The following is a 27,167-nucleotide window of genomic DNA, read 5'->3' on the forward strand; positions in this document are numbered from 1 at the left end:
GCTCTGACGTCACCAACATTGAAACTTGCGTCATAAAATACCTGACGTCATTATTTCATTGTTGAAGCACCAAAAATTCATTAAGTTATTAAAATTTAATAATATATTTTGGTAATGTTTGACATGTAGGAAATGCTTTATTTTGATAATGCTGAAGTGAATCCGGTAACTTAACTGTTTTACTGGTACACACTAATTTTAGGAGAATGAAGAAGCGAAAAAGTGGTCAACAATGAACGCTACATACTGGAGTTTAGGGTTAATCCCCTGGAGTTAGGATTAAAATTTCAACTATCAAAACATCACCAAACAGAAATTGCTTCATTTAAATGTAGAAGCTAGTTTCACCGCCATACTTTAGAGGGCGTCTTTCTTGTGAAAATATAAAATTGCTTTTCCATTTATTATTCGCCCGCTACTGTTATTAGCACGACTTTCGCGGCTTTAAAGGAAGGTCAATGATCATCATCTTATTATGTACTCAAATATATATCAGCTTGATTTATACCAGCTTGACCAGGAAGGGGCAGTTGAAAACTCCCCCCCCCCTCTTCCGCCCCGTTGTCTCTTTTGGCTCCAAATTTTGGGTGTCTTTAGTCTTTGCTCCAGAAGCATTATGTTTTGATGTTACTAAGTTGTAAGTGTTCTTTTCACTGAGAAAAATGAAGTTTTCAAAAATGAGTCCATTCATGTTTTTAAATTTTCTTGAAACCTTTTGTTTCAAATATGAGTACCAGTGTTTTAAAATTGTGTGCTGAATTATTTCATACTCAAAAATGAGGACATAATACTACTCAGTTTTGAAATTATTACGTATTCACAAATGAAAACAAATCCCCCAAAAATGAGCACACAAGTTGATTTAAGTACTAGATGAGTAGTTTGTTTCAAATTTGAATCCCACATAGTCGGAGCCATTTTGACTCGCGATATGCTCAAATTTGAGTACTTTTTCGTCATTTTTGAAATTGTTGTTTTTAAAATATTCTTTCTCTAATATTTTATAGTCATATTTATTGCTGTTGACTCTCGAAAAACTATGGAAAACAATAATTTTATACCAAGCCTCTAGTAGAGTTTTAAACATGCAACGATGCTCCACTTGTTTCGCCACTGCTTAATTTTTCCCCAAGTCGGGTTTCTCTTGTTTTCACGTAACTTTATTAATGAAAATTCCTTTGAAGGCGATTGCCGACAATCCTGAGGTCGACTATCAAACTGTTTTCATTCTTTATCGCGCCTTTGTTTATTTGGTGCAAAGGAATTGTTTGGTTTTATGCTGACGAGGGCAGGTAAATGGCAGTTTCTGTAGAAATGAGTTTTCGAGATATTTGAAGCCACGCGGTTTTATAATCAAAATAAAGGAAAGTTGGGATTAGGCGTTTTATGATGTTTTTTTTTTTACTTCCTTTTACAAAAAAGGAAGTGTTGTATTCGCGAAGAAACTTTACCTCAAAAATAGACCTTGATTTCCATTTTGCCCACCCCCGAATGAATGTTGAGTTTATTTTTCGACTCGACCACACGTGGATAAGTGCCTAAGAACGTATAGACACGAGAAGTATCCATTTTGACGATTCCCGAGTTAGTTAGAACGATGTTTCTCGTGGCGTCTGTATGTAGGTATGTATGTGCGCATGTGCGGATGTGCGTAGGTGCGGATATGCGTATGTATTTCGCATAACTGAAGAACGGTAAATCCTAGAAAGTTGAAATTTGGTACGTAGACCCCTAGCGGGGTCTAGTTGTGCACCTCCCCTTTTGGTTGCATTCGGGTGTTTCTAAGGGGGTCTTTCGCCCCTTTTTGGAGGGAAAGCATTGTTAATTTCGATGTAAACTCAAGTGGTGTTACAACTTGGCGGAAACTTGGCGATATATCGCCAGTTTTTAAAAAATCTGGTTTTAATTTGGCCACTGTTGGCTATTTTTAGAGAGTAAACTATTGAATCACAGTAAAATTACCAATAATGGGAAAATGACATTAAATTGGAGTAAAAGAAAGTCATTTGAGGCACACATCAGTTCGTTTTCTCAGCGGAAGCCAAAAAAGCAAGCTCTTATAATAAAGCATACTTACAATAGATGACAAAAATGCAAAAATAAATAAATAAATTAATTAAATTTGCAGTTATTGTCCTTTACCTGTCCATTGCAGTTCCTCCTCAATGGTAATAATAGATAACTTTTAAAACTCAGTAAATAAGTATGTGTAATATTTATTCGTTTATTTTTCCGGATTCATTTTCTGTATATTTCAAGTTACATTATGCAATTTAACGAAATATTGTGCTGCATTTGAACTAATTAATTCATCATTTAAGTTTATGCACAAACTCACAGATGTTTGGATATATGTTTGTCTCTGATTTGTATTTTTGCAATTTTACTAAACTCGAAATTACTTAATTAATCGACTTTTTACAAAACTTAAAAAGACACTCCTTTTTTATTTATTTATTTATTTATTTTTTGCACCTAGGTTAGTTCTGATGTCGAATGAGGCAGGAAAATATAACTATTTTCATATACTGAAAAGCACTAGACTTTTAACTGGACAATATCCAACTTTTTCCCATTGAAACCGCATTGTGTTCAATAGCATCAAACAGTATCAAATCAGCGAAATTTTTTAGAATTAATTCTTTTCTTTATACAATTCCCTTTGAAGCGACTACCATGTAAAATCGCAGTTCTGTAAAGATAACAGGTGATTTTATGAGTTTGACATGTTGGACATCTAATATTTATGTTACTAAAAAGTTAACTGTTGAGGCTTGAATACAAATATGACTCAATTTGCATAATAAATTGTCATGCACGCATTTTAAGGATAAGAAAATATTAGGTGATTCGGTGCGTTAAAATTTTATCTTCTATGATTGCGCCATCGAGCAGCAGAGAATCTCTTCGTTTTAGCTCGTATCTCTACTAGAGCTTACTGGGTAAAGGGCAGATCTAAGAACATGTTGCTTTTTTGGAAGAAGTGTGCCACAATACGAAGAAATGAAATTTTACAGGAGAAGCGTTTGAAGTTGAACTCTTCAAGGCAATTTGCATTACGAAAAGTAAGTTTTCTGTGCTCTCCAGTGGTTAATATTAGAACAGAAAATCTGTCAATATTTCCCAAAGAAGAAAACGTCATTTGAGGTCCTTTAAGCGAAAAAATAAGAAAAATTAAAACTTTGTATAGTGGCACTCTTCTTCTAAACGAGCGATGTGTTAGGGACTTCTGTTATGACAGATTTGCAAGTTTCTACCTAAATTTTGTTTATTTATCTTAACTAATATTGCCACAAGAATAGTCAATTCAGTCAAAAAATAATTTATCAAAATATCAGCACGATTTTAATATAGAAGTCCTAACAAAAGAATCGTGTAAATATTTATCAATCCAATAATATGTTATTGATTAAACTTCAGCTTTTAATTACTACGTTGTATGTAAATCATTTTTTTCCTTAAACTTCATAACGACATTTTCTTTCTTTTTTAAAATCAAAACTCCGTCTACCGTCTATTGTGTGGTAAATAATCATTTTGATTTTTTCAGGAAATTATTTTACTACCTTGAAAGAAACTTAATTCTAGCAGAGCAAACAAATAAAGAAGCTACAAAAATCGATCAATTGATGCTTGTTAATTACGTTTTCTTTCCTTAAGGAAGAATAAAATTAATTTATTTTGGTTTTACTGCTAATTCGGGTTCAAACTTTTATGATGTTCTTTCGCTATTTGATGGGATTAGCTCGGGAAATTAAATGGTTAACTTTTTATTCTTCTTGGCAATTGATTGAATTTCTTTACTGGAATGTTTTTTAGATAGTACTTTGCTTCAACAAACATAATTAAACGAAGGAAAAAATACACAGGTAACAAAAGGTCAATAAACATTTCGGGCATTTCTAAAAGAATTTTTACTACATTTAGTTTTGTTTATTGGATTTCATTGAAGTAAAAGTGAATGTTTCGCTATGCGAAATGCATTGAGTTGCTTTTAATTAATCCTTCAATTGTTCTGTGTCTTTACTTCGAATATTGTAGTCATCAATAGGATGTGAAGATTGATTAAGTCTTAAAGTTTAATCACAATGAACTGAAATGAACAAATTAAAGAACAGTTAAAAATATAATGGCATACTTACTGAGACTTTTTAAAATTGGATGCTTTGCTTCCGCAGCGTAAATTGATCGTATTATTTGCTAGAACATCTAGCTTTGCAATAGCTTAGCGATTACAATAATTACATTAAAATCACAAAAATAAAAAAAATGTTCCAAGTGACGTTTCAGCGAAACAATCTTCAGTATCAAAAACTAAATAATTGTTTCTCTTGGTTTTTGGCAAAATTGACGTCTGTTATTTTTTCGTTAAAAATATGCAAATTTCAATGAATATTTCTTCTTACTTTATATAGGCACCACCCGAAGAACGAGTTTCAAGTATTGAGGGATACTATGTTGGTTACAAAACCGTAACTAATCCAGGACCTTACACGTTTATCCCAGTTGACGCAATCCATGATGCAGATGTACAAGTCTTTGAGGTTCAGAATCTGAACCGGTTCACTGAATATAGTTTCATAATTCAAGCATTCAACAAACGAGGAGCTGGACCACCATCTGAGGCCGTAACAGCAAAGACGTTCGAATTCGGTTCGTTTCCTTATTTTCATTTTAGATTCTTTACATAATCTGTTGGAGGAGAAATATTCTATCTTACTCAAAAATGCAACGTCTCTAATTATTTTAAGTGGATTTAGTAGTTATCGAAATTTTGCAAGAATATGTTCAAATGTCTTCTACAAATTAAACATATTTTAAAACATATAATTAAAAATTAACACAAATGAAAAGCTATAAAAATGTTTAAATATGGATGGGGCTAGAGAGGGAAGTTACAACTAGAATTGTGCTTAAAATTCACAATTCCAAATTCTTATTTCTAAACCAGATCCAGATGGAATAGTCATAGCACCGTAACTGTTGTTGTAAATCATTTTAGCAGCAGGATTAGGTAAAAATAATTTTCGAAAATATTACCAGAAGTGACTGAACCAATACTTCTTATTGTAGGTTTTTGATATTATTTATTAACGTAACAAATGTTATTTTAAAAATTTATGCATCTATCATTGTAGCTTTTAACTTTTACTAAAGAGCATTTAAACCTAAAATATAGTTTATCTCTAATAAAGAGCCACAAATTTAAAATATTGTATAAAGGAGGAGAAATGGGGCAACATGGTTCGTGGAGGTAAGTTCTCTCCGTTCAATATTTGAAGTTGAATAGTGAGTATGCATTTTTTTTCTTTTTTCAAAAATCAGACATTAATAGAAACTTCCCCGCAAAAAGTGGCTAATAGCAAAGGAACACTTCTCGCTTGTAGTGTAAAGTTACATGAAATATATTTTTCTCATCATTATATAAACCTTATTACATAGTAATACCAAATTTTTGAAAATTATGGGTGGTCATATTTTTGCTTTCAAATGCATGTCCCTTCATGGGACATGCGTTCATTTGAAAGGGAGAGGGGGATATTTTAAATCTATTTTTAAAAAATGCAAATACTGTAAAAATTTCCATCAGTTTTATATTTTTAATAATGTTAAAATATTTCCACTTTTCTGCAATTTGAAATTTTGCAGCAGTAGCAAATAATTTGGAAAAAAATATCTGTCTAAAATTTATCCACACCTTCCTTGTCTCAAGTATGGTTTAACAATCTGGTTAATTATTATACTTATAATTTTTACCAATGGTTTCCATCTTGAATGAGCCCGATCAGCTAAATCAGAGGTGCAAATGTCACTCGATACTGGCAGACATTCTTCAAGAGGATATTTCTAATCACTACTGCAAGTGCTCTCACAAAAATGTTACCTGTCAGATTACTTTCAATCCATCAAAAAGCAATGACTCTGTTTTTCACAATTCTTCAAAGCTTTTCCATTGTCATCTGAATAGATCTCTGGCCCCATAGTTATTCAGTTAAAACATAGAAATGTTGCAAAGGAATTTAATTTTCATAGAAGGGCCACTTCTCATAAAGAATGTGTTTGCATCGGTAAGTTCACTTCTTTCGCAGCAAAAAAAGAAAGTGTCCTCTCGAAACACGTGTATGCCGTTTCCAGAAATTATTTGCCTATTAATGTATATTAATTTCTTCTGTATGTTTACAAAAGCTGAAAAAGTCAACAAAATTCAAAAATTTAGGGCCTTAAACTCCATTACTATTAATTTTCATGCATTTTTTTTTTTTTGCTCACATCAAAATTTTTAACGCTTAAGGTGAGAAAAGGTCCATTTTCGTATAATCGCTGAAGAATTCAAATATTTTAAGCACATGTTCATAATAAAGAACAAAAACCAAAAACATCGAAAACAGTGCAAATTATTAGGAGCCGTTATTACATGATAACGGAGTGATCCATTTGTTCATTGCAACAAAAGTTTTTTTTTCTTTTTCTTTTCTCGTGATTTCCTAAGAGAAAAAAAAAACCTCATCTCGTCGAACTTTTGAGCACTTTTCAGATGGGGGAAAAGTCTCTTTCTGGTTCTATCGCTAAGAAATTTTGAAACTTTGAGCACATATTTGCATTAAAAAATATATATTTAAACGGAGAAAATCGATAAAAATTGAAGAATGGGGTCCTGGTGAATCAATACTTTTTGCTCATCGGGCAAAAATTTACAACACTTAAATTAGATAAGAAAAGGCCGCTTTTTATAACTATCGCTAAACAATTTATGAACTGTTGATTTTTTAGTCTCATCCAGAGCACATGCATTCGAATTTATACTAACCCCTTAAATCTACCAATTACTATTTTTTGTTTAATGTTTTCTGCTAGAAGAAACACGTATTGTATTTATGAAAATGGAGTTGTTTCCATCCTTCAAAAGTACTACTTTTAGTCACTGAAGTAGATAGAATAAGCAAAAAATAAAAATAAAAAATAAAAAAAAAAAATAAATAAAAACAACATGGACTCAGAGAATAATTTCATTTTCCCAACATTTAATTTTTAATTTTTTTAAATGTCCGTTTTTCAAACAAGGCGTGGTCTTTATGACGTCACAAGTGATATACTTTGGTGCGTAATCCACTGGCGCACTGAATGCTTTCGCTTGCTCTCTACCGAGTTTCCACGTTATGGTGATTTAAAACGAACTAAATATTGTGTTCTATGCTTGCTACCAACCATAACATGTGAGTAAATATGCGAATTAAATATTGCGCTAAGGCTAATGGCATCAGTGAATGGCATTTCATCATTTGTGATGTCATGTGCAGAAGCGTAAAAAATGAAATTGAATCTGCTCAACGATTAAAATATTCTTATAAAAAATTAAACTTAGTCAAATTATTTATAAAAAATTGTCAGAGCCTGTTTTTAAACATGCTCTTTCAGAAAAAAAATATTTTTAAAATTCCGGAAACGACCTCATTTAAGCATTTACAAAATGGCAAATGATTTTGTAGAGCACAAAAAAATATAACATTATAATCAATCCAATACATGTAAATTGATGACTGCTGAATATCTTTTTCAATACAGATCATCCATCTGCTCCCATCATTAAATCATATTATGCAACATCAACATCTATCAAATTATCCTGGGAATACCTCAGCTTGCCATTAGCTCCAGTAGATGGTAAGTAAACACGATATCGGAGTGATCCATTTGTGCATTGCAACAAATGTGTTTTTATTCTCCTGATAGTTTCTTTAGGTAAAATTGTGCATTATCATGCGTATTTATTGCTTACAAGTAACTATAGAGTAAACATTGTGAAATACGTATTAATTATGTTTTTAAAATCTCATTTTGTATGATTATCCTTCCCACGATACGAGCATAGTAAATAGTTACCGTAACTTGTGAGTTGTGGTGTGCAAATGATTCACTTTTTACTTAGACTTAAAAAGGGAGAGGGGGGGGGGAGCTGTTGGAGAAGTATCCGACTTTATTTTTTGGTGTGAAATCTTGTTGCATATGAATAAAGCACGTTTGCACGAGCTCACTTTGAACCTTACTGCAAATGCAGGAATCTTTCCCTGTCTGTCAATAGCGTCAATGGCTGGCAAACAGAGTTTGACTAACGTAAAATTGGTGTCCTCGTCAGATATCTTAATTTCAAGTAAAATGGCGAAAAGACTGGAGAAGCACTAACCTCTCGATCACCTCTTGAGTTTGGTTATAAACTAGAAGTCACGAGGAATAATGTCAACAGAGTAAGGAGCGTCTTGAACTACAGGAATCTGGTTTTTCGCAAAAAATGTCGACACTAAAAGTGAGAAAAGTGCCGAAAAACTATCACCCAAACCCGTCTGCATCTTTCGAATGGCTTCCACTTGGCTGTCTCTCAGTTTCTAGCAATTTTTGATGCAGTAGCTATATTCCAATGGTTCTTCATTTGAAATTAAATTCTTGTAATAAGGGAACCGATGAGAACCCGACATACTAGTTCAGTCGAACTTCAGTTCACTTGCCAGTGTCTGAAGCTATCAACAGGCATGAAAAAAACCACGCATGCACAGAATGGCTCAATATCAGTTCATGCAAGACGCTTGTTGAGTATCCATCATCTTTTCACAACAAAAAAGTAGTGGACGCTTGTTGAGTATGCATCATGTTTTCACAATAAAAAAATAGTGTACTTTTTAAAAGCCTTTATACATAAATAAGTCCTATGAACGCAAAACATCTTCCTTAGAACCCAGGCTTAGAACCAGATCTCAGAGACTAGGTGAAATGCCTAAATTTTTTTGAACTGCCAGAACTCTAACGAAAATTTATTGAACTCAACCAATTTTTCCTTTATTGATTGTTCTTTTATGTATTGCATTCGTCTTGCTTCGTTGTTTATTGAACTGCCAGGTCTTTATGGAGTGATTTCTTGTTGCCCATATGTGATACATAATTGAGCATGTTGACCAGCATGACGTAAAATTCGATTTATCCGGCATACCGGATTATTTGGGTGGTATTTTGCAATAATCTGAACAAAAAGGTGCACACTGCTTGTTTCGTCAAGAACGAACAATTTAAACAAGAAGATAAATGAAAATCAATTATGTTTGTTAATAGTTTATCTCTTTTGCTGTAGCTTTAGTTACACCTTATATGACCTGTATGATAAAATCATTGATTCATAAGTAAACATAGGAGTTGCGATTCACATATATTTTTTTATATAAATTATATTAAGTTATATTTTGAAGAGAGTTTATTATTTATTCAACATGTAGTTGTATTAAATTATTTAAGTAACTGCATAATATTTTAATTTTAGGACTATAAATTTTTGCTTCGTTGTATTTTAAAATTTTATAAAATAAGTTGTATTTTATGAGATTTTTCTTATCGGTATAAAGAAAATAACATGAAATTATTTTAATGCTATTTAACCATTAATTAATATTAATAAAATAATGCACGAAACTCCTATGAATTGAACATATGTTTATTTTATCATATTAAATGCAGTTATCTAAACTCGTTTTTCCCGGCATATCGGCTGGTGTGAATTACTATTTTCGAATTAATTTTCCAAGTGCAAAACCAATTGTACCATTTCCTAAATTCTAAATTCAATTTAAAAAATGTAGTAATTTTTTATACGAATCTAAAGAAAAACTAGCAGTATTTCATAAATAAAATATTTACGAAAAAAATAGTATCGTAAACTTACTTTTCTCCGACTCTAATTAATAAACGACCTCTTAAAGAAGATATTTCCTTTTTCAATCTTAATAAAGCACATATGCTGGCGTTTTATAGGGTTTATAATACATCACAGAATGGATGGAACTACTTGGCAGGAAACACCAATTGCTGGAGACAGAACATCTTTTACTCTTCATGACCTTTTATGTGGCACGAAGTACTATATGTTTATTGTGGCAACAAATAATGCTGGGAAAGGAAATAGCAGCGAAATTGTTTCTACTAAAACTACTGGCAGCGGTAAGCAATAAAGTAACATATTTTTGCTATTTACCTTTTGATTCTGAGCTGGGAAAAAATACAAGAAAAAAAGCTTGTCCAATTTTTTTTTCTGCCGCGGATGTACGGTGGACAATTTTTTATGCAAATAATTGAGTTTAACAGTTGTGCTGAGTTATGGATTACAAATACTAAATTTTACTGATAATAAAATAGTAATAACTTAATCGGCGGAGTTTTACGGAAACTAATTTAACCCTTCATATATCAGGCAGTGTGAGGCAAACGGACGTAAGTGCCAAAAAAAAAAAAAAAAGATAACCAGTACAACTAGTAGGAGAACTTGTCTTCTGCATTGGGGTAAGGAATCCGTTGCTGCTATATAGCATGATTTAGAAAAACATTTCAATAAAAGTCTACCTAGGATCTGAACTTTAAACCGTTTTATTCAATACTTTAAAAGGCCGACTTACATTCCTTTGCTTCTCACTGCCTTATTTACAGTAAACGTTAAGCTTAAAATTTCTTGCATTATTAATTTTTAACGTCATTTGAGTTTCTCATCATCTCGTCACGCTGTTTTAAAAACAATGATTGTCACATACAACGAACAGTTACAAAATCGATTTTTTTTTTTTTTTTTTTGCTATTTAATTAATATTTTTTTAGAGGAATTACTACATAGTTAAGCAGATATTCTTAATTTTCAGCATCAAAATATATTATCGTCAATTCAACAGATTCAGCGGTTCAACGAAATCTATTTGAAATTTGCCATTTAAAACGTAATTCAGGATAACTGTTTAAAACTTTTGCAGTTACAATTAGTTTCTTTGAATTATAGAAACCTCCCGATTATCCACGGAATTGGGTGGCACGGATAAGTGCCGCAGATTATAAATATAGTGGATAAACCGCAAAAAGTCAAAAATGAGGGACAAATTATTAAAACATTATCCTTCTTCAAAACCTAACTGCATTGATGCAAAATAATTTCTTTAAACATTAAACATATATGCAGATTGTTCCGTTTTAACCTGCAAGAGCTTTATTTGCACAACCGTTAATCCTAGATGTATACTTTTCCAATTACGGAAATTTTCAAAATCAGAAGTGAAAATAAAAATAATTCACAAAATACAAAATTTAACTTCTTATACGGGCCCCAAGTCAGTGTCAACTAACTTATGTTTAGGGAAATAATCTCCCTTGAAAAATAATTCCAATGCAGCAAGTTTGAATTTAGTACAATCAATATTCACCGAGATATAAAAAGCAGCCTTCTGTGACTTACACCACGTTTCACTCGCTATCAATAACACCTTTGGGGGGGGGGGGGATATTGCAGTTAACAACTGTTAAAAAAATTATATGCGTGCATAGAGTGTGGTTTTTCAAATTGTTCTTGGTTTTGTAGGTTGTTTTTGCGTATCACGGCATTACATTTGCATTTGTTTTTGAATAGCAATGAAAAATATAAATTCCTTATATTCAGTAAATTACCGCCCAATAGCCAGGGCTAAAGCAGAAATACATGAAATACACCGCCAGCTCAGTCATTTCCAACCGAGGGCTGCAGTTTCGGGCTTGTTAGCACTCATCAGCCCGGCATAGGAAAGTGACTGAGCTGGAAATGAAAAACCTCTTAAGGAAGCCAAGAGTGCCAAACAAACTGATAGCTAATATAGAATTAGCGCAGACCAGACGAGTGACCGAAGCAATGGGGCACTCTTGGCTTCCTTAAGAGGTTTTCCATCTCCAGCTCAGTCAAATTTTCCTATGCCGGGCTGAAGAGTGCTAATAGCACGAAACTGCAGTCCTCGGCTGGAAATGACTGAGCTGGCGGTGTGTTTCATGTATTTCTGCTTTAGCCCTGGCTATTGGGCGGTAATTTACTGACTATACCATGCCTTGCCTTCAATCCTCTAGTCGAACCGAACCATTGCTTCGGTCACTCGTCTGGTCTGCGCTAATTCTATATTAGCTACCAGTTTGTTTGGCACTCTTGGCTTCCTTAAGAGGTTTTCCATCTCCAGCTCAGTCACTTTCCTATGCCTGGCTGATGAGTGCTAATAAGCACGAAACTGCAGTCCTCTGCTGGAAATGACTGAGCTGGCGATGTATTTCATATAAATTCCTTGTTTTCCATACTTTGACGACCTGTCATTCTTCTGAATGGGCGATAAGTTATAATCTCATCTTCTGTATGGTCCCTTAAAACTTTGAACCAGAATACCTCCATGAGTTTTGGTCGCTCAAATATCAAGTTTTTTTGTGTCAGTAATAGTTTTCAATGGAGATTTTTTCTCTAAATATTAGTTAGAGAACCTAGGGCTCGTATAAAAAGTTAAATTTTGTATGTTTTGACTCATTTTTAGTTTTGCTTCAAACTTTCAATATCTTAACTATGCATCTGATTTTGAAAAGTTTTGCAATTGGAAGTATACATCTAGGACTAACGGTTGCGGAAATAAACATCTTGCAGGTTTAAACGGAAAATCCTGTATAGTACAGTAAAAATTTTTTGAATTTTTTCACAACAGATTTTAACATGAATTAAGAATAAGTGTATGTACGATGAAGGAAACACAATAAATAAATAAATAAATAAAAAACAACTGACTTTAAATCTACAAATTTTTGATAAAAAGCAGACATTGGAGTTTGCTTTTTACTGCGGAAATAGATGTTCCTCAGTGTTGACTGACACGTGGGTAATACGCCTCGCGGATCATCGGGAGTTTACTGCACTCTAAGAATGTATTAAAGCTTTTTTATGTATTTTTTTTAACTTTGTTTTAATTCAATTTTTATAGCTCCATTAGCACCTGATAAGAGACATTTACTATCGCTCAACTCAACAAACGTGTCTGTTAATCTGAATAGCTGGCACAATGGAGGCTGTCCCCTTCGATATTTCATCATCCAATACAAGATAAGTGGATCTCAAGAATGGACACTAGTTAGTAATAACGTGATTCCAGAGCAGAAAACCGTATTAGTTACAGACTTAGTTCCAGGAACATGGTACTCTTTGCTCATGACAGCAAGAAATGACGCTGGATCAACGGATGCTGAATACGTTTTCGCAACTTTGACTCTTGCAGGAGGTCAGATTTATTGTAATTTGTTTAATTGCTATTATATTTTTTACATTTTACTTCTAAGTAAAATAATCAAAATTAAAACTAATGCTTTAATTTCTATGGCATTGTAAATAAATATTATATTTAAAAGAAAATAAGTAAGTACAAATTTAACCCCCGAGTGCTATCATCTGAAATGAAAATTTCCCATTGATTTCGTTGGGGTATTTAGTGTGAGTGAAAACGTTAGTATAGATTATGTCTTCAAAGTAATTTTATCCAACTGCTCAACTAGAAAAAGAAAAAGAATAAGAAACAAAAATGCTTGTCAGTTGAATTACATCAATAATAAAATGTGGGGATAAATTTCAAGTTTATCTGCCAAACAATCAAAAAAATCAACATTGTATCAAACAATTTATGGGTAATTGTATTTAAAAAGTCGTTTGTGATGCATCTAATTTTAAATTAAGACGTCGTTGAATGTATGGTGCAACGGGAATTGCCTGACTTCGAAAAAGATTGAGTGTGAATACTGTTTTACCAACTAGAAGATTGAATGCTTAATATCCAGTTTACATGTAGAAGAGGAGAACGCTTTGCTTTTCAGTCATGCCAATTTACTGAATTCAAAGCACAGGCACGTCGGAAAAACACGGAACAAACTTTAAAATCCCTCGCTATTTTTCATTTTCCGCTCTTAAACTCATTCAGATCGAAGACAGAATCACTGCTTACCAATTTTCAACACTATGCCTGATTGAGAAGTAGAATAATTGTCTTCAGGGAAGTCAGTTTGTCTTAGAAATATGGTTGTTTTGCGAGAACAAAAAAAATTTTGCACCTGAGTAAACTATCCATCTTTACAGACTGATACCTGAGGACAAATGTTTAAGAAATGTAGTCGTTATATGAGTAGTATTTTGTAAGGAAACTGCAAACATTATATTATACAGTTGAAACAAACATAACTTGGCATCAGTATTTGGGCTAAATATGTTTTAATCTGACATTACGAATTTCTTATTTCAGTAGGGATTGAAACATGCTAGTAAATATTAAATGGTTATTTTACTATTCTTATTAACTTTAGTGAAACACTGTAAGCTTTTACATATTTTTTATTTAATAAGTGAAGATACCTTTTTTTATGTATCTGACATCATGTCTCACTGCTTTTCATATCTCACCACACTTAATTCCTGCAATAGTATTTTCTTTTAAACTGAATTGAAGAAAAATTACACAAGCACAGCCAGAATTACCTTCTGAAAGTTTTTTTTTTTTTTTAATTTGATCAAAACAGCCCCCGTATGAGCATAAACCACTGTATTAGGATTTGCGATAATATTAAAACCAAAGCTTTTGGGGGGTGTTCTTACCCTCAGAAGTCCTACACTGAACATTGGACTCCACAGTTTTAAAATTATGATTAGTTCACTTATAATATAATTAAGATTTTTGCAGCAATTAATTCACTCAAAATATTTTAAACTTATTTTCGTAGTATTTCTTTAGGAGCAATAATACCTACACCGCAAGAGCTTTCCATCCATCAAAATTCATTTTACCGTTGGCGGAAATACTTTTGAGCAATGTTAAATGATTCATCTGACGATCATTATAAAACTATCTGTGATAGAAAACATTAAAAATAGCATTTATAACCGTTCATTAGTACCCGTTGAATATTTATTGATCCATATTTATCTTTTCCAGTAATGTTTCCCAGCCTGCGCAGTGCACAATAGTAGGTACTAAAATTCGCCATTTCCTTATGTTTCCCTTTTAGAATTTCCACCTCATCCTTCGGAAGTGAGTGATGTGTCCAATGTATTCTACAGACATCTGACGATAACGGTTCCAGTTGTAAGCTCGGCCATAGTACTGCTTCTAGTCACATGCGTTGTTTGCATAATAACTAAACGAAGAACTCCAGGCTGCCGCCCAAGAACGCCAGATGGTAATGAGCAATTTACAAAGTCAATTTATAGTAGGGGAATGTGGGATTGGGGTGAAGTCAAGACAAAAGTAATGGTAAAATATTTTCAGTTTTCAGCGCCACCTATCGAGCGATATGTTATATATGTTTTTAAGCATATAGCTGATTCCAGTCAAAAAAACAATAGAAAAAGAAAAATAAATGAATAAATGAATGAATCTAAAGGTCAAGGTATTTACTATTACAAGTCATTTTCAAAATTTGTTAAATTACATATTATGATATATTGTGGTCTAGTAAATTAATTTTTCTTACAATGGAATGAATCATTTTTGGTAATTGACATTTTAAGTATCATTTCATATTGACTGATGTCCAGTGTTCATACGTATTTACAATATAGATAAATATTGATTTGTACCTATCCAAAAAGTTCATTCTGATTTATTACATTCACAGTATGGGACCCCAAATTCGAAATGCTCGGGACCGCGACCTTTCCGGATTGAGGAATTTTCTAGATTTTGGATTCGGACTCAAAAAATGGTGACCCCCCCCCCCCCGTCGGGCGGTGTTTACCCTTTTTTTCTTATTTGACTAATGTTCGTGCTAATTTTCTTTCGATGAATATGAATGAAAGTACACTTGATTATGCTAAAACAAAAGTCGGAGATAACTTGCAACAGCGTGGTCCGCGGATGCTCCTTTCATTGTTATGCAACGAGCTGATTGAGACAATAAATAAATCATATTTTTACTAAAAGTAATATTGTACTTTTGTTCAATAGGCTTTGTACTGCATAAGAGAAGACAAAAAATCGTTAACCGAAAGTGGATGTTAAAAGATTGCTGGACGATTACAGCAAACTCGCGCTTATTTACTCATAACACGTGGCAGTGAACAAACTTTTTTTAAAAAAGCTAAACTGAAAGTACTGTGTTTATCGCCAAATATTCACAATTTTAAAATTTAAAAATTTAAAAAAAAGGTTTTTTTTTGATATTTTTTTTTTTTTTTTAATAATATTGAATGGAAAAATGCCGGATTTTGGAATTCCGAAATTTTGGTCTCATACTGAACATTGTTCGAATCACATTTCAATTCATCCTAAGAAAGTAATCTTCTACTCTACATTCAATTCGACGCACATTAATGATAAACTTATTTTGAAGGAACAGAAGGAGGTGATGGCTTAAAGCAAGAAAGTATTCAGTTGTCAGGCACTTATGACAGTGGACGTGAATCCGCTTATTTTCCATCGCCCTATGCTACCAGTGCTGTACAAAACTGCAATAGAGAATTAAGAATACATCCCAATATACGAAATCAGCAAAACAGTGGAACGTTTGGAAGTACCAGAAGTGGATATACGTATAATACTCCATGCACTCCAAAAAGGGTAATTTTTTTTTTCAATTTCTTTTTTTCCCTACTCTCGGACATTTAACTTAAAACTTTTTGATTTTTATGCACTGTCACATGATCCCTGAAAAGCAGAAAGCATATTTAGAAAATATTTTAGTTTGCTATTTCAGCTTTTCAGCCACCGACAGGAAACACATTAATTTGATTGTCACGTGACATTTCGCTGTTTTGTCAGATTTCAAGGAAATCAAAGTGATACTTATTATTGCTTTTTTTTGGCACGAATTTTTTCCCGTAACTGAAATAGATATTATTAAACCAATAATAGCCTTGGATCGGGAGCGAAGTAATATTGCCATGGGTAATGGTGAAGACCCGTCACATGAAAGTGACAGGTCTTCTAGCGATTCAAACAAATTTATCTCTAAACTGGAATACTTTTTGAAGAAATGTTCAGATTGTTTCCAAGCCGGGGATTGTGGCCTTGGTCGTGTGGATAGAAGACAGTGATTCTAGCCTTTAGACCTATTTATATCTTATTAGAAACTTTTTAAAAGTTATTTGGCAGAAGTGCTGATGCTGTATAATTATTAGTAGTGTGCAGTACTAAAAAATGACGTCAATAGCAAAATGAAGCACCATCTTTTTTTGCTAGCAAATTGGCACTGTTTTGTGATTTAACATACCATTAAAGCTTTTGCAGTTTTAATTTTAAAGTTTTCTTTTGGAAAAACTTATTTTTTCCCATTGTTTTATGTTTTTTTTTGTCACAACAATTATTTATATTTGCACGAAAAGCTTTACAAATAATTTATTCTATAAGCTATGTGAAATGTTACTTAAAAAATTTCATTATCAAGTTTTGGTATTTAGGTATAAACACAGTAAACAAATTTTGTACTTCACACATTATTTATTGGACGGTTCGAATTCTCTGCAGGTTTTTTCACATGTTTTTTAATGGTACTAATATTATAGTTATTAAATGTTTTTTTTTTTTTTTTGTTCTTCGTTTTTAGCTTTTATATATAGATATGTTTTACATTCAATGTTGTCGAATTTAGCTATAATTTCAATGTAGCTTTGAACGTTATTCATTTTTTTTTAAGCTACTGTTACGCTAGTATCGTTTTTTACCTATTATTCAAATTATCCGCGGTTACCGTGCTACCCAATTCCGCGTATAATTAGGAGCATATACGTAGCAATAGTAATTTACTGCATATACGTAGCTGCACTACGTATATCGTAATTTACTGCATATACGTAGAACAGAGATAGACAAGGGTGTCGTAAGGAAATTTTAATCCCTTAGAGGGTGCCGCGGATCAGAAAGGTTAGGGAACCTCTATATTATCATTAGGGTGTTTCAGTTAAAAGTTCCAGAACTTCTAAGAGGGGTAGGGTACATCCGGACAACTCGAAATGATATTGTAATGTGGGGTCAGAAATGCTTTCCTGAAGTGGTTTTGTACACAGAAGCATCATAAAGAAAGATATTAGTAAGTGAAAAATATTTTTAATTTTACACGTAAAACATCAAAACGTATATGAGTCAAAGGAAGTGTTCGAGATTTTTCCACTGGCTTCAATGCACCTCTCACATCTTCTGGGTATTGGATTCCGAACAATCTGGAATACTCCTGGCACATAAACAATTCTCGGGTTTCGAAATCATTCCCGATTCCCATTGCCATATGATTTCGAGTCGTCAGGATGCATCCTATATTCTCGGGAGTTCTAAATACCCTATATATGGAGCAGATACGCTACTTCAGCAATATAATGCAGTTTAATCACTATTTTCAAACAATATGTACTTATTAAATTTTCACCAGAAATCATGATTTAGATTTAAATTTTATTCCAAAACTAAACTGCAAATTTTGATTTAATGATATTGATTTATAAAATTCATTTTTTTTCAAACTGTACAACTTTTCAAACATTTTTCTTCATTTCTGTTTAATCGAATTACTCATGAAATATACCTTCCCAAACTGAAATAACATTTTTAACTTTATTTCACTTTATTTACTTTCTATTTTTTAATATTGGAAAAAAAATCCTATGTTACAGTGTGAAAAGGAGGAATGCATTTATCAGACATCAATGATATATTTCTCAACATACCAGCGTAATGGTAAGTCATTTATCTTCTTAGAAAATGTATATGCGTTTCCTGAATAAATAAGGTTTATTGATTTACTCAAAAATCAGATTACTTTAAATAAATGAAGAAAGTTTTCAGAATTAGGCCGTCATGCACTTATTTTTGATGAAATTATCAGCTCGTTTATAATTCAGCTTTCAATCTCCCTTATCTAAGCAAATGATCCATGTTGCGAGCTTATTAACTGTTTGAATAAAGATCAATGAAACAGTTTTGAATAATTAGGGCGATAAGAAAGGCATAAATCTTGGTTAGATTGTATGGTAGTCTTCAATAAACAGAGCGAGATTGTGAGGATAGGAAATTATTAGACTTTGGAAATTAGAAAATAAAAGAATCCCTTTTTGATTTTTATTGAAAGAGTTTTAAATGCAATATTTCAAATAAAAATAAAAGGTAATACCCTATTATATAACGCCTCTATAAGTTTCTGTTTTAAGTAGTCTGTGCCTTAAAAAACTATTTTATTTTATTTCTTTATTAATTAATTTTTGTATTCGAGAGTACACGTTCTCGCTTGCTCAATACATTTTTTTCAAAAAAAAAAGATAAACTTGGTAAGTAAATTTATTAAAACTTCGCATACGTTTGTAATTTTTTTATAGTTTTATATTATTTTAAAAATATGTAGGTATTTTTTCTTCAAAAATGCATCTTTTTAAAAAAACTAAGATGCATTGATAAGCACCTACGGAAGACTGTTGCATTAAAAAAAAAGGGCCCATTAATGAAATATGAATAAATACCTACATAAAACAACTTCATATTAAAAAAGAAATGAACCTACATTATAAACTAAAGTTGTGAATAGTGTACGGTAGCTTTTAATTTACATTAAATTTACACTATTTTTAAAACAGGCCTAGAGCTGAGATCACAAAGAGAACATGCCATTTATGCTGTACCTGACAGAGGAAGACCTTTAGTTTCAGGAGAAAAGTTTTGGACGGAAAATGCGGATGGGTAGGCACTACTTTTTTATTTATATCTTAATTTTTGTTTATAATGTTACTTGTAGGTTTATTTTTCGCTAATAAACACCTTTTGGAAATAACATACACTCTAGCTGATCCTTATGTAGCATTACTTTAAGATAATTTTTTCGGAGAAAATCCACAATGGAATATTTTTTATTTCTTACCGATGACGGTGAAAAATAAAAGAAATAATGCCTAGTTTTTGTAGTTTTATGAAGTATATAAGGCGGCACGAAGAAATAAAAACCTTTTCTTCAGAAATATACAGATATTTACCTTGCTAAATTAAAAGTTTTCCTTTCTGATGTTAATGCAGCAGCCCAACTGTGGTTCAAAATTCTGAAATGAGTTTCGATTATATAGTTTTGGAAATTTGGATCAAACTTAAATCCCATTTGAGGTAGGTCGAGTCCACGATATTCACATTCTTAGCATGACGCTCCAACCAACTAAGCGACACGACTTCACTCGGATGGCTCTAGGTAAAGCAATGCTTGATAAAAATAGGAAAACAAAATGATTTTTCAAGAAAACATGGCAATGCAGGTTGTATGTAAATTTTCCGCAGAAAGTACATCCAATTAAAAGAACATTTGCGAAAATTATGGTTGAGGCAAAAAAAAAAAAATTTTTTTAAAATAACATATGAGACTAGCGGACACTTGCAAAGCATTTGTTCTCGACGGAAAAAATTCAGATGCTAAATTTTTAGTTTTTTGTTTTAGGTAATTTTAAATTATAGCAAAAATGATACTTGTTTGTTTACTTTTCGCTGATAGCCGTAAAAAAAAATCTTTAAAATGATCTCTCACAGTCGGAAGTGAATGAGGTATTAAGGAAGTTATGGCATAACTCACAAATAACACCTTTGATAACTTATATATATATATATATATATATATATATATATATATATATATATATATATATATATATATATATATATATATATATTATATATATATTATATATATATATTATACTGCGGTGTACCATGTTAATTGTTAAAATACATTTTATTTTTTTCTGATCTCAATGCAACAACACAACTGTGGTTTAGAACCCTCCCCTGCCCCTGCAATGAATTAGGATTATGGAAATTTAGTTTAGAATTCAACTGAGGAAAATTATTCATTTAATAACAATATTTATTGGCCTATGGGAAGAACGATCCAATGACCTCGTGCCTTATTAGCAGGATGCTTTTTCCACATAAGCTAAGGAACCTACATCTCGAGATATTATACACTGAAGCAAAACGCAATAAAGCAACAAAATAAATGAAAGTTCACGCTTTCGTTAAAATATTTGAAAATTGTTTTTCTGCTATTTTCTATATTAAATTTAATGTCTTTTTTCTTGATTTAAACAACAACATAACTGTAGATTAGGGCTCTGCGGAAGAAAATAAATCATAAGAATGATATATTTTTCGGTCCATGCTGATTCGCAAACTCACAACCTTCACATTATTAGCACGACGCTGTCAACAAACGAACTGATGGACCTCAATTTTATCAGGATGCTACGCATAGAAGCAGGGCATAATAAGAAAAGAAAAACAGAATAGATCGTTTTTATTTGTTTTATTTTATTTATTTATTTTTTGACGAAACAATCAAAATGGGAACTGTCTGTTTATTTTGCATTCAAAGCGGTGAGAAAAAAGCTTTTAAATTATGCTTTACTTATGAAGTTTGATGAAGTATTGATCAAATTGTGGCGTTATATAACAAAAAAAAAAAAAAAAAAGAGAGAGAGAAAAAAACTAGAAATTGTACATGATGATGTTTGAGCTTTCACAGTTTTATCTTTGTTAAATACATTGATATCATAATTCAAAAGCATTAAAATATAAACATTCAAAAATATTTTTTTCGTAATTAAACAGTGTAAAATATGTGCGTCAAAATTAAAACTGTGATGAATGATATCTCTTTCACAAGGACGATAAATGATTTCATTTATATCGGCTTCTAGCTCTAAGCTCTCGACTAAAGTTTTGGCAGCGCGTCAATCATTTTTTTGTTTTGTTTTCTCACTCACATTCCTGTCAGGATAAAAAAAAATTATATGTATTGATTTCGGGAGAGTTGATGGTAACAAAAAGAATAAATTAACCAGTTTATACCTTACATTGGCTAAAAGCTAAGCAATATACTTTTATCGATCGGAGTTGAAAACTACATCTGCTTTAAACTTGAATTTTCACATTTGAATGAACTTACAGATTTGAAGAACGACTCGTTTCGAAATATGCTTTGTTTGAGAATTTTTTTGTGCCCAGCACAGAGTAAATGTAATTGAATTAGACTAATTGATTACACTATCAACGTTTTGGCTGTACGTTCTTTACCTCTGGATTTCTTATTAGAAATTCAAGCACCGAATCTGACAATGAAGACATGCTGCTGTGCTTAAATACGCAAGATGAAATCATCCTCAGAGAGGAAGGAGTTGAATCAGAAACTGAGTGTGATAGATTGTGTAAGTATTCATAAAATTAATTTTATTTCGACAGAATTAAAATGAGAATATGGTTTTCATAAAATACGTGTCAATTTATTCATTAATTTAAATATTTTCTCAAATAGTCCATTTTCGGATACTTGCACAAAACGTAGAGGCGTGATGCCCCATTTATTCAATAGTAGAAAAATGCTACCATTTCGCTGGATTCTTTTTTTTTCTTTATACACAAAAGTTGTCTTTCAATATATAGAAGATACACTGAAAATAAATTGCATCACTCACACACATGTTTAGAAATATGTCTTTTTTAAAAACATAACTATTATTGCAAGTGTTGTATTGTAATTTAACAGAAGCTAAATCAACAAAAAATAGAGCATGGCTTATCAAAAAATATTATTAAGCAGCATATGTATGTATATGGGGACAAAAGTATTTAAAAAAAACCTCCAAGTACTTCCAGGAGTCATGTGGTTGTGTAAGTATTATAATGTTAGAGGTTTGGAAAAGTTTTCTGCTGACTGAGTACACAAAACAATGAGTTATTAAACTTTTATTTTAATGACTCTTAGAACTTTTGAAGGTTTACAACGTATAGCACCTGTTTTGTTTATAAAGAGGCGTATAACCTCCATTTTTAATGAACTTGAAGTTTTATATTTTATTGCAAAGATTTTTTAAATATTAACGCCAAAAAATGTCACACAGCAATAGTAAATCGACAAAAATGTCTATTTTTCAAATGTATTTGGCCAAACTTATTTTTCACTGCGTATTATAATCTTATCCCATTTTATAGACAAATATGCACCTCGCCCTGGCCACACGAGATGCACTTTCAATAATGTTGAAATTTTGGTATCTATTTTCGACAATTTAGTATAATTTACCCGTTATTTCCCTTCTAAAGTTATGAATATTATTCTCTTATTTTTTAACTCGCGCACATTTATAACCTTGTGCAAATTAACTGAGATAAACTCAAAAAAATTAGAAAACTAAGATGAAATGGTATTTTAGTTAGATTTATATAAAATCGAATGTTTTTAGTACATAATATGATGCCTAGAACTATTTAGTAACATTTGGCAACGATTCAGCGTGGAATCCACCAATTTTTTACTCTCATTTGTAATATTTGTGTCTTTGTACCAGATATGAATTAGAGCAGTAATTAGCTTCTTCAGAGTTTAACAGTCCGTATTAAAAGGTGATTATTGCATTCCCAAAGATTCTCCATTGGGTTTATATCGAGAAAGTTCCCAGGCCAATTCAATGTCTCAATTTGGTTCTTTGACATGAATTTCTTGATGGGTCTTGGAAACGGTCTAAATATTGCTGAAAAATGCCCTTTCCATCTGGGTATCATTTTTTCAACTCTGGTAAAACCTTTTTTTTTCAGAATAGTGAAAAAAAAATCAAAATGTATCATACCCCCATTGTTACTGAAACAACCCCAAGACATCGAATTTGAGGGAGTTTGGCAAATTGGTTCATGTTCTTTCGTCTGACTTTCGGCGCTAAATAGTACTAGCCTTAAATTTTCAAAAGCTCAATTCTTACATTTTATCGCCCTCAAGTAGCTTTTTCTTTTTCTCATTCGTTGGGGCAGAATCTGATCCTTCATAGGTCGATAGGCTGACCGACTGGCTACAATGAGGTGCCTCCGAACAGTAGATGAGCTAATATTTATTCTATTCTTATTAAAATCTTTATTAAATGCTGCAGTAGCCTGTGGAGTCTTTTATACTTCGATTTTCAGTTTTCGACCACATTTCCCTTTCCGCTTTTGAGCTATGGATCCTCTATCTCTATTTTGTTTTATGCGACTCACAGTTGCAATGCTAACGTCAACTATCTTTGAAATCTCTCTATAAATCTTCGGCGTATGTTTGGAAAGAGTAACAATCTGTGTATGCTTTCACGATGTCATATTCATCGGTTGGCGACAGTAAAATTGCAACTGACATGATCATCGCTGCAGCTTTCACTTTCGGAAGTTCCTGAACACGAGCTCTCAGAAATCCTCTGATTGGTGGAAATTGGTGCTAGGAAAAGGATTTTTTCATCCCTTCCATATTTTAACATTTTTTTTTTTTTGGTTGGTAGAAAATACTTGGAATAATTTTTAAATTGATAAAAAAAAATACTTTATTTCAGTTAATTTGCACAACGGTGTATATCTTCTGTTCCTTTTAAAAATACAGCAATGATAACTGACTGTACGAGGCTGGTACGGCCATGGGAAGGTAAAGTGCAGTAAATGTAAATTTTATTTTATTTTGTTTTGATTTTTTTTTGAGCAATCACGATTGCTTATTGTTCTCATTTGACCGTCTTTGGTGTCCGTGCCTTTTTTTGCCCCCACATGTCACCTGCAGGTGGGACTCCGTCCCCCGGTAGCCGCTCCTGGTCGGTGGCGTCCTACACACATGCACGCTCGTACACATACCCACTCACACACATACACACGCCAACGTGCATACACATAGATCAAATCACACAAAAAAAACCTACACATACACAATAATACACACGTCTCCGTTCAAGAGGAGAGGTAGACTTAGAGAGACAGGAGCCGTGTCTAGAAACAAGTGAGTAGGGTAGTAACCAATGGGTAGGGTCCTGTCGCAACTCATGATTGCGTAAAACATAATTTGAATTCAAAATTTCAGAATTAAAATTAATTTTTCCTTTTTTTTTGCATTTATTCATGCATTGTTTTCTTCTACAAGCTTGCGTAATGGGTTTCGCTGCAAATAAGGCACAAAAGACGTATCAAGTTTCTACATTTCCCTATCATTTGTCGGAATCCAAAACGCATTTCTTCAAATATCTCAAAAACTGATTTCTTCAGATGCTGCGCTTTCCGTCCCTAAAACAGCGAGAATACCTTGAAAAGCGAAGTCTAGTGAAATCATATGTCTTTAGAGACTGATATTATTCAATAACTGAGAGTGTATCAATGTTAATGAGAGTCGAAATGTCAATAAAACCTGTAACTTTTTTTAGAATTCAGTACGAAATTAAAGAAAAAAAATATTAATTTGAATTCTAAAACTTTGAATTAAAATTATGTTTTTCGCAATCACGAGTTGCGACAGGAACCTACTCATTGGTTACTACCCTAATCACTTGTTTCTAGAAATGGCTCCTGTCCCTTCAAGCCTGGCCCTCCACTTGGGCGGTTACTTGTGTATAGTTGTGTATGTGTAGTGGTTTCTGTAGTTGTGGTATGTGTAGTGAAAGTGTGTGCGCGTAGACCTGTGTGAATGCACTTTGGCGTGTATGTGTGTAAAGGCGCGTGTGTGTATGTGTGTACACGAGCTTGCGTGTGCGTAGGTTATGGACACCACCGACCAGGAGAAGTGGACTCAGGGGGACATTGCTCAGGAGCGAATGAGCTGCGCCTGCAAAGAACGGTCAAGTGAAAACAATTAGCGATCGTGATTACTGAAAAAATAGTTCCAAACGTCATGCACCTTTAGAGGAGATTATTCAACTATTTTCTCATTGTTTTTTATTTCATGTACTTATTTATGAAATTATTTTTTTTTGATATAAATATGTACCAAGAATGATTTTTTACTTTTAGAAATTATATAGATAACACTTAAGCGATTTCCTGATGGAAATATTTCTTTAATACTCGCAGTATATTAAGATTAATGAGAGTTTAAGATTTAAGCGTGCTATTGTAATTGTAAAACGCACAAAAAAAAGAAAGAAAGAAAGAAAAGCAGCATAAAAAATAAAAAAATAGTTTTAATTTTAAAAATAACTCATAAAATAAAATTTATTATTTTATGAAATATTTTAAAGTTATATTTATTCGTTTGTGCGTCGTCTTTAATAATATTAAGGGAATTCTCCAACTCAAGGACAATGTATTTTATTTAGGAGATCTTGTCTATGAAATCTCATTCCCATGTTAAGTATTTTAACTTAGGCAATTTTTCGTGCAGTTTTAAATAGTTCATAAAAAGAGGGATATCTAAAAAACAACAACTATAAAACATAATAATGTAGTAAGTCCGTTAAAGTGCATTTTTAATTTTGTTCGGTAACTTATTTGTATTGAAAGTTTAACAACTATTCAAATATATCAAATACCTGTTACACAATGGCCCCTCAATAAGAAAACGAAGCGTACTATTCGATTTAACATGCATTTCGTTTCGCATCGACACACAGCTGATCTTTATTTCTTCCTCTCAAAGTAAAGTGGAATCCTTTTTTTTCGAAACCGTGAGAAAAAGAATACGTTGCTAAGAAGGGAACGGAAATACATAAATAAAAAAACAAATAAACCTGTTTTAAGACTTGAAAATTCTGAGCGTTTTTTTATCCGAATTTCCAAAGCAGTCTAGCAGCATTGGAAAAGGCTGTGAAATATTTATCACTCACTGCTGATTGAAGTAGTTTTTTCCATTTGCCAAATGGTATATTCAACTGTTGGTTCTACTTTCAGAAAATCCTTGAACTTGGTCAAACTATGAATAAAAAAGTAGGAATTAAAGAACGGAAGCATTCAGTTCTTGTAAAAATATTTGAAGCACTTTTTTTCTCAATCTTTTCAGGGAAAGCATACGAAGTTAGGAGATGTCAAGAAGAACGCCGATGGACTCGAGAAGTTCTTGTGTCATAGGTGGCTAAAGTCAAAATGCAGTTATTGTACATTCTGAAACTTTAAATTATGGTGTATAAATTTTGTAAAAAAAATAATCATATTTTGTTATACGCTTTGTAAATATGAAATATATATATGTAATTAAAATTATTATCGTAAAAATGTTATGTCTTTTTTTTTTTTTGCTTCTCCATCGTCAAATACTCCCGATTATCCGCGGAATCGGGTGACACAAGTGCCGCGGATAAACCGCAAAAAGGCTAAAATCAAGGACAAATAAGTTTAAAAATTGTCCTTCCTCAAAAACTTAGCTGTATTGATGCATAATACTTTCTTCAAATAGTGAAAATATATACAGTACAGTAAAAATGTTTTATATTTTTTCACAACAGAACTGTACAGGTAGTTATAAAATAATGGAAACACCTGAGAATAAAAGTGACATTTTTGAATGCACTTTGTAAGTAATAAAGAATAAAATTAGATATCTGTTTCTTTTTTATAAATAGCAATGTACATATTCTGGTACAATTTTGTGGTTTAACAAAAGTTCTGGAAGTCTTG

General features: G+C 32.3%; 1 protein-coding gene across 1 annotated transcript in view; it reads left to right on the forward strand.

Annotated features, from left to right (window-relative positions):
• Positions 1–26,702, forward strand: part of LOC129222177 (cell adhesion molecule DSCAM-like) — a 102,132-nt gene extending 75,430 nt beyond the window's left edge. The window contains exons 15-24 of the mRNA XM_054856642.1: positions 4,416–4,653; positions 7,564–7,662; positions 9,793–9,978; positions 12,774–13,067; positions 14,836–15,006; positions 16,159–16,385; positions 18,431–18,494; positions 19,385–19,487; positions 21,876–21,988; positions 26,554–26,702. Coding sequence (XP_054712617.1) covers positions 4,416–4,653; positions 7,564–7,662; positions 9,793–9,978; positions 12,774–13,067; positions 14,836–15,006; positions 16,159–16,385; positions 18,431–18,494; positions 19,385–19,487; positions 21,876–21,988; positions 26,554–26,621 — 1,563 coding nt within the window. The 3' untranslated portion in view covers positions 26,622–26,702. The remainder of the gene's footprint in view (positions 1–4,415; positions 4,654–7,563; positions 7,663–9,792; positions 9,979–12,773; positions 13,068–14,835; positions 15,007–16,158; positions 16,386–18,430; positions 18,495–19,384; positions 19,488–21,875; positions 21,989–26,553) is intronic.
• The last annotated feature ends 465 nt before the right edge of the window (positions 26,703–27,167 follow it).

This window comes from Uloborus diversus, chromosome 5 (assembly GCF_026930045.1).
Source record: "Uloborus diversus isolate 005 chromosome 5, Udiv.v.3.1, whole genome shotgun sequence".
Classification (NCBI taxonomy): domain Eukaryota; kingdom Metazoa; phylum Arthropoda; class Arachnida; order Araneae; family Uloboridae; genus Uloborus; species Uloborus diversus.